Source organism: Porites lutea, chromosome 6, assembly GCF_958299795.1.
Source record: "Porites lutea chromosome 6, jaPorLute2.1, whole genome shotgun sequence".
In the NCBI taxonomy this organism is placed as follows: domain Eukaryota; kingdom Metazoa; phylum Cnidaria; class Anthozoa; order Scleractinia; family Poritidae; genus Porites; species Porites lutea.
This window is the reverse complement of record NC_133206.1, coordinates 26,536,353-26,549,660: the sequence shown is the minus strand read 5'-3', so window position 1 is coordinate 26,549,660 and position 13,308 is coordinate 26,536,353. Positions and strand designations below refer to the sequence as shown.

The following is a 13,308-nucleotide window of genomic DNA, read 5'->3' as shown; positions in this document are numbered from 1 at the left end:
TTGTACCCAATGTGGATTACCGGTATGAAACCTCACGGGACATGGTGTTTCAACCAGCCCTGACTGGTATGCAACCCATCACATTTTCCTTCCCCGCCTCGGACGATTATTACGATCTGAATATACTCCGCTTTCAAGTCAAAGTGCGTCTGACCGATCTTGCTGCTGGGTATCAAGGATTGAAAACCAACCTGGGCAACTCCGATACCAACAATACCAGAAACACTTACTGCATCAACAATTTTGCCCACACCATCTTTCGTGATATTAACACGAGTATGAATGGGGTCCTCATGACCGAACAGAGTAATACGTACCATTACAAAGCCTACTTGGAAACCTTGTTGAATTTCAACGGAGATGAAGGAGCCACCAAGTTAGCACCTCATGGCTGGGTCAATCAACTCAATGTGATTGAAGGAATGGGAGTGACAGGCGCCAATTCCGATGTCCCCACTGATGCCGAATGGAATGGAAATGAAGAATTGCGAGCTTTGACTGCCTGGTTGCTGAGCGAGAATTGGCACACCTTTATTATCTGACCCCATTTGCCACCCCTGAAGACTGCTAAATGTTTGGTACTCGGTGTCCTGTTGGACTTTGAAATGTTCCTAAACCCCAACTCCATCTACTTGATGGGGACACCCAACAAAGGGACCTTGAATGCAGAGAAATTTCCTGCCAACCATAATGATGACATCAAAGTCACTTTGCTGAAGAGAAAAGTGACCTTGAATGCCAGTGTATATATGTAAGGCTGCAAAAAGAAAGACAAATGCTGAAACAAGTAGTGCGCTACCACGTGGTCCGAAGTGAAATCCACACGTTTTCCTTCGAGGGAAGAACCACCCAGTGGGAACAAGACAATGTCTTCATTGGCCCATTTACCGATCGAGTGATGGTAGGTTTGCTGCATTCGCATGCATTCAATGGAGGCCTGGAAAGATTTGGTGTCACCCATGTGTGACAGAGTTTGAATGGAGACAAATATCCTTACAGAACCCTAGAATTGACAGGCAATCAAGACTGAAGATTTGCTGAGGTACGATTGGTTGCTGATTGCTATGGGTGCCTACAACGAGCAGAAGATTCCCATGCTGTCCCCAATCCCTGGTTGCCCAGTGATTGGAGACAGGGGAACAACTGCACGTTGTTTTTGTTGAACAATGTACCCGGTGGAAAAGCAGATGACTCCCAGTATCGCAAACCTCTTCAATCGGGCAATGTGCGACTGGTGATTGATTTCAGAGCCACCGTCAATCACAACATCACCGTGTTGGTGTGGAGCGAGTACGAAAATGTTTATGAGATCAATCATCTAGGAGGTATAAAGTACAACATCAATGGTTGAACATTCATCAGAAGTCAGAAATCAGCCATGGAGTTTGTCGCTGTCAGCGATACCGTGTTATGGGCCTTAGCCCTAGATAATCCTCAATTACGGCACATGTTTCAAGGTGTTTATTAAGCCGATCAACTACCCCGATTTCCGACCAAAACCGTACAAGCTGCTTACATTGTCAACACCGATCCAGCGGGGGAACCCGGACAACATTGTTTGGGGCTGTGGACAGAAGAGAACAAGTGCAAAATCTTTGACAGTTATGGTGTTCCCTTGCACGTGTACAAAAACCCGGAGTTGCACCAGTGGTGGAGTCAATGGAAGTACTTGACCCGCAGTGACATGACCCTACAAGCCATGGATAATCAGACCTGTGGACATTACGCGTTATTTTTCCTGAAAGCCAGAGCTCAAGGGCAAACCTATCAGGACGTTTTGGGACATTGGAGTACCGATTATTTTGTGTTGAATTATCATAAAGTGGCCCAAGAGTTGAAACGTGTGATTAAACGCCAGTTATGAGATGAAGTAGATGCCAGACCAGGAGGGCAAAGTAATGTCAGCTACCAGGCCTTTACTAATTGTAACAGATGTTAATGATGCAAAACTAAAAACATGATGAACTTGTATACATTGTTGTGTGGTTTATGATCGCCATAAAAAAGGAATGTCCGCTGGGAGGTGGTGTCATTTTGTTTCACCATGATTACGTTCGGAGATGTGCAAAGAGCAATAGATGCTTTTATTTTGGAAGAAATGCTATATTGGTGTTTGCATCCTATCGAATGGGAACAGACCGTCCGAGGGATCGATGCTTGGGATGGAGATCATTGGATGTTGACCCGACAAATGGCTCAAGACAGAGATTGGGTGTCCCTCAAATTGTACATGGACAACATGGGTGAAACGTATTTAAGCGAGTATATGGAACACTGCATTCAATTGGCGTCGCCTTGTTTGTACCATGAATATTGGACGGCATACCTAGACGACGACCACCCCGAATACATTCCTCCAGTTTACCACGATTTCGTGAAAACGGGCGTGGGATCATGAGTGTGCTAGCCAAGGCAGCCAAAATCTGTTATAAATTGGGACGTGATAAATGGTATAAACGAATGGGAGCTAAAGGCGCCACGGGTCATTACAGACGTCTGCCCCAACCTTGGGAACGATGATAACCCAGTAGTGCGATCATAGCAGGACCCTTGGGCAGTGGCAAGAGCAGATTGGTGGAACAATGGTTACGTCACCTATGTTTCAAGTCAAACCGAAAACCATGGTCTATGCGTATGATTAATCTCAACCCAGGTTCGACTGTATGCAAAAAAAGGATGGGATTCAATTTCATCGTGGGTTACCGCACCCCGGTCATTTGACAAAATGGTTTGGAAAAACTCGAGGTGGCGTGTTGGTCTTGGATGATCTGATGGAAGAAGGGGGACAGGATAAACACGTGTTGGATTTATTCACCAAAGATTCCCATCATCGCAACAATACCGTGTTGTATTTGCCGTTTTTTTTTCCTCCTAGAAAATTCTCCAAGATGATTAATCGCAATGCACATTACATCATGGCCTTCAAAAACCCTCGTGATCAAACGGGCATACGGACCATTTTACTTCAAGCCTTTCCCAACAGTTGGTGTCAAGTCTTGAAGCTATTTAAACACGTCACGTCGCGTCCCTTTGGATATTTGATGTTGGATGTTCATCCTGCCTCGGATGATCACTACCAACTGTGGAGTCATTTAACGCCCCGAGAAGGCCAAGCCCAAGTCCATACCTTACCAGTCTATGTCCCTGCTGTTCGAAAACGCGCTGCAACAAGAACGTGCACGTCAATACCGGCAAAGAGAGGGCAGACAACACACTGAGTTATCAGACCAAATGGATACCCTGACACTGTGCTCCAGCAGACATAGGCTCACCCTGGGCACCACCAGCCTTGGATACCCGCTTTGTCTGACATGGTAGCCGAACTGACCACACTTGTCCATCCAACCCAATTGAATCAAGAGATAGAGGATTTCAACATCTCCTACCCGATTAATCTGGATGATGCTTTGAATCTACTGAACCCGTGACCACTACAACAGGCCCGGTCACCGCTACTATCACCACCACCACCACAGCACCTGTCACTACCTCCAGCAGAACACGACCCGTCACTTCCACCAGAACTAGACCTGTCACCACAGCACCTGTCACTACTACTGGCAGACCACGACCTGTCACTTCGACCACGACACGTCCAGTAACTATGACCACTACCGTCCCGGTAGGTAGAACGACCATGCATGCCTGGTGACGAGCATGGGCAGGGACGTCGACTACGACGTCGACTGTGACAACTCCCAGTACACATCCCAGGGTTGCTGGTAAACAACTGGGACAACGCCCCCCAGCACCCTCTCCCCCTTCCCCCAATTCGTTCCCTCCTCCGTCTGATGAGGATGGTGATAAGGACGACGATGATCGACAGAGGGGATTACGGCGACAGTTGGATTAGCTGAATGGATGCCCAACAGCGTGCTAGATGACGGCGTATTCGAGATATCACGCACACCAATACGGTAACGATGGTCTACGAAGGTGGCGGGCAACCATCCGTTCGCCGCACCTCTACCGGAACCTCCAGCCCACCTCCACCTTGCCCAGGAAAGGGTAGATGTGGATGAGCGCCTGGTCGTGGATGTGCCAGAGGAAGGATATAAAAACAGGCTCACCAAAAAGAGTGATATGACAGATGTTCCAGCATGACACCCAAGTGCAAACGATCGGCTGCCAGACGTTCAAGGACAGCCAGACGGCAATGGCGCATGACCTACGGTCAAGTTGGGGATGTCTCCCCAGGTCTCATTATTGGCATAGGCAAAGCAGGGTATGGTATTACCAGAGCTTTGGGGGATCATCAACGCAAACAAGCCACAAAAATCAGTCTTCGACGCATGTGACAAGTGGAACAAGGCAAATGCAAAAAATATGCAGGCAAATCGTTTAATTGTTGTATTATGTAACCTATAAAAAGACCCCCAGTCGGCCTGGACAAGAGTCATATTGAATATGGTCTATGGACCCAATGGACGCTGACATCGTTATGTCCCGAGAAAACGACGCCGGCGACATGGATTGCAACATGGAGGGGTGCTACCCATGTTGGCGTTGGCTCTCTCACTTTGGGCGGCAGGGAAGTGCAAATGAGCACGCAAACGTTAACTCAAGAAGACAAAGAAAAGCGGTCACGTCTGCCTTGGAATGGGACAAAAAGTATGAGGCCTTTCTGTGTGAACGTTGTCAAGAACACATGAAAAGCACTATCATGGGGACCTGTGTGGTGCTTGCGGGTCGCTTTTTTCCATAAATAGACCTTGGTCGATGCCTACATTACAGGCCCACCACGTTTTTGAAGAGTGTGTTACGAGAAGCCGATCATCATAAACGAAAAGAATTGTTACGCATGGCCAATGCAGATCGGATCAATGCAATCAGTGAATTGGTCATGAACATGATACATGGGACGGTGCCCCTTTCTGAACACACGATCACTTTGCTAAAACCCATGCACAGAGTTTAAGAGCCATGGCCAAACCCGCTCATTTGGTCAAACATCGACGAGCCATCATGGTGTCTCAAAAGGGACGGAACCTATGGTCCGAATTACATTGATGTTATAAACGTTGCATGGGTTAGTAAAAAAGCCTCAGTTGCACCATGGAGCAAGAGATGCTGAGTACCCCCGTAGACAATACCCCAGCCTTTTTACAATTACGGGACAAGTACAAACAGGATTTGGTGGAAGATACACGATCGACCAAGGCAGCTGATTTGGCAGCAAAGCAACACGTGTTATTGGCCAGTGGTGCCCCAGACGTTTGGAAACGACCTCAACTCAAAGGCATGGGTCGTCAATTACGACTTTGGACCAAAAAAGTAAGCCAACCTTTTGGTGCCCCGGTCAGTGGGGTGGGTGGAACAGGCCGTAGTGCGGCCTCACCCGGCAAGGACGATTTCGATGCCAGACCTGTGCAAGCTTGGTTGACGCAATTGGTCAAGATGGCCCAGGGTATAAAACAGAAGGCTGGTGTAGGGGGACCATCCAGTCCAGCCAGAAAACCACCTGTACCACCCAGACCCACAATTACACCAAGTGCCAAAAAGAAACTTCGGTTCACACGCCCCTTGGACACGAACGAGTTGGCTCAAGAGTAACCCTTTTCGGCCGAGCCTCCAGCAGAACCTTGGGATGCACCCAGTGAACGTGTGGCCTCTATCAAGAAATCGATCAAGCGCAACATCAGAAAGAGGGGGGCAGCGGTGGCCAAACAAACAGGAAAAGCCTTTGCAAAAAAAGCCTAGAAGTGGAAAACATGGAAAACACCATGATGGGACGGACCCAGCGATCAAGGCGCTGTGCCTCTCCTTGGTCATGAGGTTGTTTTTCCCCGCGACGACCATCGCAACGCAGGGGCAAGTTATTTGATGTTCAAAAGTTATTGACCAAGAGGGAGAGGGAGCTTCATTGGTCAGGTTATCAGTATATGGGACCTGGGACCCATTTGGAAAAACGAATGGCCCGCGGTGATCAAGGCATCAACGGTTACACAGGATTGCCAAAGCCCATGACATCGACTATGACAAAGCCAAGGACGTGAAGGACAAATGGGCCCACGATCGCAAGATGATTGCCAAGATCGATAAACTACCAGGCCGTAAAACCCTGACGGAAGGTATCGTCAAAAATATTATGAAAGCTTAACTCAAGTTGGACATGTAAGATTGTATTAAGGTCCCCCATTTTTTAAATAAGTAATAAAAGAGACGTTGTTATGTACGCACATAATTCATTCAAGTAATGGTTAGTGCGGATTACTTCAACACTTGGTTGAAATTAAAACAGCAATCTGCTGGGTGGCCGAGTTGGTGCCAGACTTTGGAACAGAAACACAATTATATTCTTCACTACCAGGAGAGGAAGGGGATCCGACTGGAAATCAGTCGCATTGCCAAAAATCCGGGTCGCAAGTAACTCGATTTAGTGTTTGTCACCTTTAATTTTTCAACTGTAACACAAATAGTGTGAAAAAAAAAATTGAACCTGACCCAGTTCACTTTCGTTAAAAATGAGTTGAGGACTAAAACACAAGTCAAAGGTGCAAAAAGAAATAAAGTCAAACCTTTGCTAGGGAACTCCTCATAACACATTCCCAGAAAAATCTTAAGACCCAGCAACCGTTAACAGTGAGAAGTAAGCACAACTATAAAGCTCCTCCAGTAACCTCAGACTTCCACAATTTTTCTTCTTACTTTTCATGACTTGTACTTATTTTGGCCTTGAAACTCACCTAGGAAAGCATCTATAGGACATGCCAAAGGAGACTCAAATCTCAGTTCATAATGGCAAATACTGGGTTCTTCAACTGAAATAACCTTGTTAACATCTCCACATCTTAGAAATGCCTAAAAAATGCAGATAATATTTATCAAATACTTCACGGAAGGTATTGAAATACAGTTCTAACCTATCGTAACCAAAATGCAAAGATTTTGTGATTGCTCTCTCGAATCGACCCACTAGGGGTCTCTGAGAAGCCGTCCGGACAAATCTAGCTTTTGGAAGTGAATTTATTGCATACAATTTCTAAGTTATGACATGTGTAATTCCACGCTGCCACTGAAAGTTCTTTGTATACTATAAGTGGCCCAGTAAATGTACATACACTGAACAAAAACATCACACCAGGCATCAAGTGGTCGCTTAAAGGAGGTAAGAAAAAAACAATGGAAAATTATAAAATTGTCACCACAAAAAGTGGCTGTGGTCACTTCCTACATGTGGTCTGTTATGAGACATGCTAACTATAGGGCGTTTACCCAGAAAAATGTGGTGTTTTAGTCACTTATGGGAGGTAGTTGCACATGGAGGTACAACTGCAATCAAATTTTTATGGATTGGGGGAAGTATCCCAGACATATTCATAAAAATTTCATTGTACACAAGTTCAAATGTAGATTTTGTATTAAACAGTTTTGAAATAGTGATGGTTATAAAAAGGTGAATCATGATAGTTTTGGACTGTACCTTGGTTTGTCGTGGTATGTTGCCTGGACACATATCACCATTTGCCAAAAGCATGGCTTCAAAAGTGTTGTTGAGGATAACCCACTCTCTCCACACACTGGCCAAAAGAAACAAAACATTTTTGTTAATTTGCATTTATTTTGGAGCAAATTGTGACTAAATTGTTGTCTGACCCATCAATGAAAACCTGGAAACAGGTTAAGATCTTTTGGTTCTATAATCAAAGAAATGAATACTAGAAATCACTCTTTGTGTGAAAAAAGGGACAATATTATTGGTCTGTGCTACTTGTGTGGTAGTAGAGGTCATTTGCTCCAAAGAGTAATTGTTTGTAAATCTTTCATACATGGAAACAAGCCTTTGAGCCAAGCAAGAGCCAAGACATTTTGGTAGGAAGCTAAAATATAAGGCTGGTTTCAATTTTATGTACTTTCATACATCTCTTACCCTAAGATCCCTGCAAATGCATTCCACCTTGCAGTTTGTTCCCTTTGAGTAACATTATGGAATGGACAGAACTCGTACTTGTAGCTGAAAAGAACATAAAATAATGAGATAAAAACTGTCAAAGTACAGGGTATCAGATCTGAAAATCATGAGAGTGCATTAATAGATAAAATCATTACCCATTATGTATTAAGGAAAAACACTTTCCAGCTAATACTTGAAGATGAGTTGGACCTGTAAAGTAATAAAAAGTCATGCATCAGAAAAGAGTTGGTGGTGAGAGTCGAACTATATATTTATGTACATACTTTGGTAACTTCAAGAAGGAAAAAATCTTGCACAAAAGCCAATATTAATAATAATAATAATAATACTGTAGGCCCCTGATCTCTGAAGGGAAACAAAAAACAGTTCAAGTTACACTGTAACAGGGGTTCCAGATGTTGGGGTCAATTGAATATTTTTAATTATTAACTGATAATTTACAGATTTTTCTGCACTACATTTTATGCATTTTCATGATAATACAGGTAATTTAATGACCGTCTCATTTCACAGAACTGATTAAAATCAAATTGCTGTAGTAGTTTGAGTGTTTTTACCGATTACACAGCAAGAAGAGCTAATAGGATGGCATCCAGGGATGGTCAAAAGAGCAAGCACTTGACTTTTAAGGGTAAGTTTTGATCAACAGAAAAGAAATTAAGTTTTAGTTACACTGTAGCAGGGAATTTGAGTTATCGGAGTTTGAGTTTACAGAGTACAAACGACTGATAAAGAGGGGTCAAATCTAAGGGAAATGGGACTTAAATTGAGTTAGCAGGTGAGTTCAAGTTATCCAAGTCAGATTTACCAGAGTTCTACTCTCACATTTTAGGAGAAATAATTAATGAAATATTAATGGACTTTAATTCAGTTTCAATAATAAATTACAAAAACTATTTTATGAAGAAAATGTGAAGGGCTGGAAAATTAGTTGGTGGTCATTAAAAGCAACATCTAAAGGAGATTGCAGAAGTGCGTACTCTGATCATTTCCGAACAAAAGACTACTTAAATTACCTGAAACTGGACTAGGTTTCACTCTGGCTACAAGCTACAAATAACAAAGAAAAGTAAATAAATAATATGTAATCACTGTCAGTGTTCATTAATTTTTATTTCATTGACAAGTTTATCATGAGAGTAATTTTCTATTCTGTAACCAGAAACATTATTATAACCCTGAAGTGTCTAACTTCTCCTTATTGGTTAAGAACCATGCTTGTTTTTTTTTTTCTGCTCTCGATCAGAAGCATAGAAATCTATTTGCCCAAATAAGGAATCAGAGAATTGTAGGCATCCATGTCATCACACTTTTTGGTGTATTTGTTTGCCGTCATTGCACGGCAAATTTCAGGTTTCATGGAGAACGGAAATAAACGACCACAAATTTTTCTTTCTCTTTCTGAATACAGCTGTATGCAGATGGTTCTTACAAATTCAACTCCAGGAGACTTGTCAATGTTTGACGAAGTGAGAGAGCTGGAATAATCATGCTGATGTTTCAAGGAATGCAAAGTCACTTTGTAAGCAACGTTTTTTGCCACCATCATGACCTTGACAGAGTCAGCAGATCAGAGTGCGCAGCTGAAGGAATTTTTCCTTTTTTCTTACGTCCTGCATCTTGACAGGTGAAGTAGGTGTACCTGAGTTGAGTGGACTATTTTGTGGTTGTTTGAAGTTCTACGGCGACATTATTAAAGTCATGTTTTGATTTATTTTCTGAACAAATGCAGTAGTCACACATATCACGCACAGGCTAAGTAACTCCGACCACATATATTAAATCTTGGAGATCAACTATCAGAGTTGAAATGGATCTGTGAGCCTTGTCATGAAGGGAGTCCATGATAGGACTCTGCAAAATAGCAGCTGCAAAAATGTATTGCTGTTCATGGTTTGGGAGTTTGCCCAGACATTTAGTGCTAATGAGGAAAATTAGTTGCTGAAATTATGTAATTAAACAGACTTGTCTGATTTATAAATCTTTGTTGACAAGTTAAATATTTTCAATAAGGTCACAAAAGTAATAAGTCAATCACTTTGTGAATAATTATTACCTTGTTATCATTTTGTGTAGGGTTACCTGCTGGCTGATAAAAGTTGTTCCTTAAGAGAATAAACAAAGTAGTTAGTTTAGCACTTATTTTCTGTTGGTATACCATGACATGAGTGTGTGACTTAATCTATTCACACTTACAGTTTAGTTTATTAACAGGACACACCCTCTAAATGGGCACTAGAACCCATTTCAATAGCATTTAGGCACAATTAATTAGGCCAATATACTTATTTTTGCTGGAACAAGACCCATTTTTGGCAAATCAAATAATAATTGTTAAGTTATTGTAAAGTAACATAGAATCTCGATAACTTGAACTTGGATAACTCAAAAAAAAGTCTCGCTTCCTTTAGATTTCACCTCACTTTTCAGTTTTTTTTCACTCACTTAACTTGAAACTTGGATAACTTACTTCCCCTCTAACTTGAACTTAATTTCCTTTCCTTGATCAAAATTTCACTGAAATTTACCCCAGTAACTTGAATTCTGGTTCTTGTAACCCCACTCAGATGCCTGCCCACTAACAACTCTTCTGTTGTACAATTGGTAAAACACTAAAACTAACACTACCAGCAATTTGTTTATTATTGGTGCAACAAGCAGATCCTGTTATATCATAAAAATGCATTACTGATGAAATAAGTTAGAATTTCCACTGTACTATACACCGAAGCACTGAAAAATCAGTAACTATTAACTTGAAAATTGCATAATTCAATCTATCCTGATAACTCAAACCCCTGCTAACTTGAACTGGTTTTTGTCTCCCTTCAGAGTTTTAGCTACCGAGGTCCTACTCTAATAGCTTTACAAAACAAGATATTGAATGATGAAAGGAAATGTCTTATATTACTGTGAATGCACCACTAACATGGGCTTTAAAATCTGCACTTATTTTTGCTATGGGCATAACAAATTATTTATTACATATTACATGTAATAATGCAATAAATTAACACAGTTACATGAAAGAAATAATAATTTAATTGTAGTAATACTCACATTCCAGATCTGTAGACAGCTGGCTCTTCAACAATTTTTACTTTTCCTGGTCTTGTTCCTACAAACCAGACCATAACCATTTTTCACATAATCATAAAATGGTGATAAATGTATCATTCTCAAAACCTTTTTAATATTAACACGCATGGTGAGTTAATGCAGAGTTGTGACCTAGTATATACCGGTAGTATTCCCAAACTGCTTGCCCTGAACAGCTTTTCCTAAATGTAGATAGTGTGAATGTACAAGTATTATGTATTTCCTTTGCATTCAATAAAGTTGCTTGTTGTTGTGGCCTTAATTTCAACTGACTTCTCGGATACTCCCGAGAGAAACATCTGAATCAGTAAGCCACCAATGCCATCCAGTGGCATTACTCCCCAAACAAACACTGCCAGTCCTCGGCCCTTGGCCTTTGTTATATTGAGGTCCACTGTATTTGCAGTGTATGGATAATTATGAGAAATTTTAAGAAGACTGTCATTTGATATTCAGTGGATTGCATTCTCGCGTGGACTTCAAATTCCAGCCATCTTTATCATAAACAGCAAAAACAGCCCATGTCTTCAAAACTATGACTTGTTAACTGAACTACATCTGTACAGCACCACTCAAAAGTAAAGTTGACATTCTTGACTCCAAACTTGAGACTTGGTTGCTCTAATGAATCAAGTTTCAAGTTTCCAGAAACCAGCATTTTTGAGTGTTCATCACTTGAAAGGATTTATTTCTCGAGAAATATAAAAAATAGCCATTTGCACTACAGCAAAAATTCACACCAACCATCAGCGCTTAACATGTACAGGGACGACAGAACAAATGGTTGTTTATCTTAAATTATGGATAATCGCATCTTTGTATTTTTATAGGAATTCTATCTTCTGAACTATAAGAGATGTTTTATCAAATGTGTGAAGGTATGTAAGCTTTTAGAATTTAAATACCTTTGTCATGATGGTGTAGATAAATTGGGAGATATGATCTTGAAGAATGATAGCCGCCGTCAATCTTTTAAAAAAAAACTTTCATTTTTTTGCACGCAGTTCAAGAATTATCACAAAATGTATCATAAAATTAGAAAGGCACAGGTAAAGCCAACAGAAAAGTATAAAAGAAATCTCGAGAATTGAGATGCTAGTGACTGTCAACCTCTTTTTGAGCGGCAATGTATGAATGAAGAATCAATGTGAAAAGTCGATGGGTTTTTAGAGCTCCTTTGTGGCTTCAAAGGTTATTTCATTTATGCAAAGCATTAGTGATTGATTTTTACGAGATTAATAATGAGCTTGTGTGGAGCTAGAAAATTTTTTAACTTCCTGTCATTTCTACTGTTGTGTGCAATGATTCTGTTAGTTTTTCTTTCTTTGCTCGGTTGCTTTCTTTCTTCTTAAAGACCAAATAGCTTCTTTTAAGATTAATAAAAGCAAATTGAAGAAAGTGCTCAGTGTGTATTTCATTCTTACTCGGTCGTGATTGAGTTTGATCTTTGAATTATGGCATTCTATAAGTAAAAGATTGGTTGAGAATATGGTATGTAGTTGACATTTCAAACGCTTACCAGGGATTACACCTTAAGAGTAAAGCAATTCTGGACCATATAGATCTTGTGTGGTCAAGAATGAATTAAAGCAAAGGAGAAGTGATGTCACTGGATGGCATTAACAGCTAATTGATTCAGACATCTCTATCTGGAGTATTCAATGATCATGACTTGAGGGTACGGCTGAAATTCAGGCTATCGTTATTCTTGTTGTAACTATGAAAGTTAACTTCAAGGGGACTCCTCATTTTGTGAGTTATCCTTTGCTTATTACAACAGTGAGTTATCATGATGTAGTAAGAGACAAAATCTTGAGTTCCACAACTTGCTGCGAGATCTTGAATTTATAACACCTTAAGCAAGAAATTGATTTTCCGCATCTTGCTTGAAAGATGATCAAGATGTTGACATAAGCAAGATCAAGAATTTAGCAGCAAGGTGTTGCAAATTCAAGATTCTTGAATTTGCAACACCTTGCTGCTAAATTCTTGATCCTGCTTATGTCAACATCTTGATTCAAGAAAATGTTTTGAGAACAAAATCCAAGCACTCCAACAAAGAGCGTGAACAATGCCACCTTGTTAAACCCATTTCAAGAGGAGGGAGAAAAGGCTGCCACTTCAGTGACTATTCAGACTTAATATGAAACTCACCATGAAGTAAAAAAAGTAGCATCAAAGTCGACAGAAACCTTCGAGACATCGCCGCCATATTGGTTTCCTCCACGGCAGATGCGCCCGCCTACTGTTTGACCAGCAGCACAGGCTTGTTCCCAGTACTTCGCCTCTGCGTC

At 41.3% G+C, this 13,308-nt stretch overlaps 1 protein-coding gene across 1 annotated transcript; it reads right to left on the bottom strand.

The window, feature by feature from the left end:
- Positions 1-6,651: 6,651 nt before the first annotated feature.
- LOC140942084 (N-acetylglucosamine-1-phosphotransferase subunit gamma-like) lies at positions 6,652-13,273 on the bottom strand. Its single transcript, XM_073391065.1, has 8 exons — positions 13,169-13,273; positions 10,976-11,033; positions 9,972-10,020; positions 8,932-8,965; positions 8,050-8,104; positions 7,871-7,954; positions 7,424-7,520; positions 6,652-6,801 (listed from the first exon to the last, which is right to left on the bottom strand). The coding sequence occupies exons 1-8, from the start codon at positions 13,224-13,226 to the stop codon at positions 6,652-6,654; spliced, it is 585 nt and encodes a 194-aa protein (XP_073247166.1). The 5' UTR covers positions 13,227-13,273.
- Positions 13,274-13,308: the final 35 nt, after the last annotated feature.

Excerpts from the sequence above, each read along its gene's own strand:
- LOC140942084 (XM_073391065.1), bottom strand. The coding sequence starts at position 13,226 with ATGGCGGCGATGTCTCGAAGGTTTCTGTCGACTTTGATGCTACTTTTT. Across the intron at positions 7,955-8,049 it reads TTTTCCTTAATACATAATGG|CTACAAGTACGAGTTCTGTC; the intron begins GTAATGATTTTA and ends TGTTCTTTTCAG. Across the intron at positions 6,802-7,423 it reads ACATACCACGACAAACCAAG|GCATTTCTAAGATGTGGAGA; the intron begins GTACAGTCCAAA and ends TGCATTTTTTAG.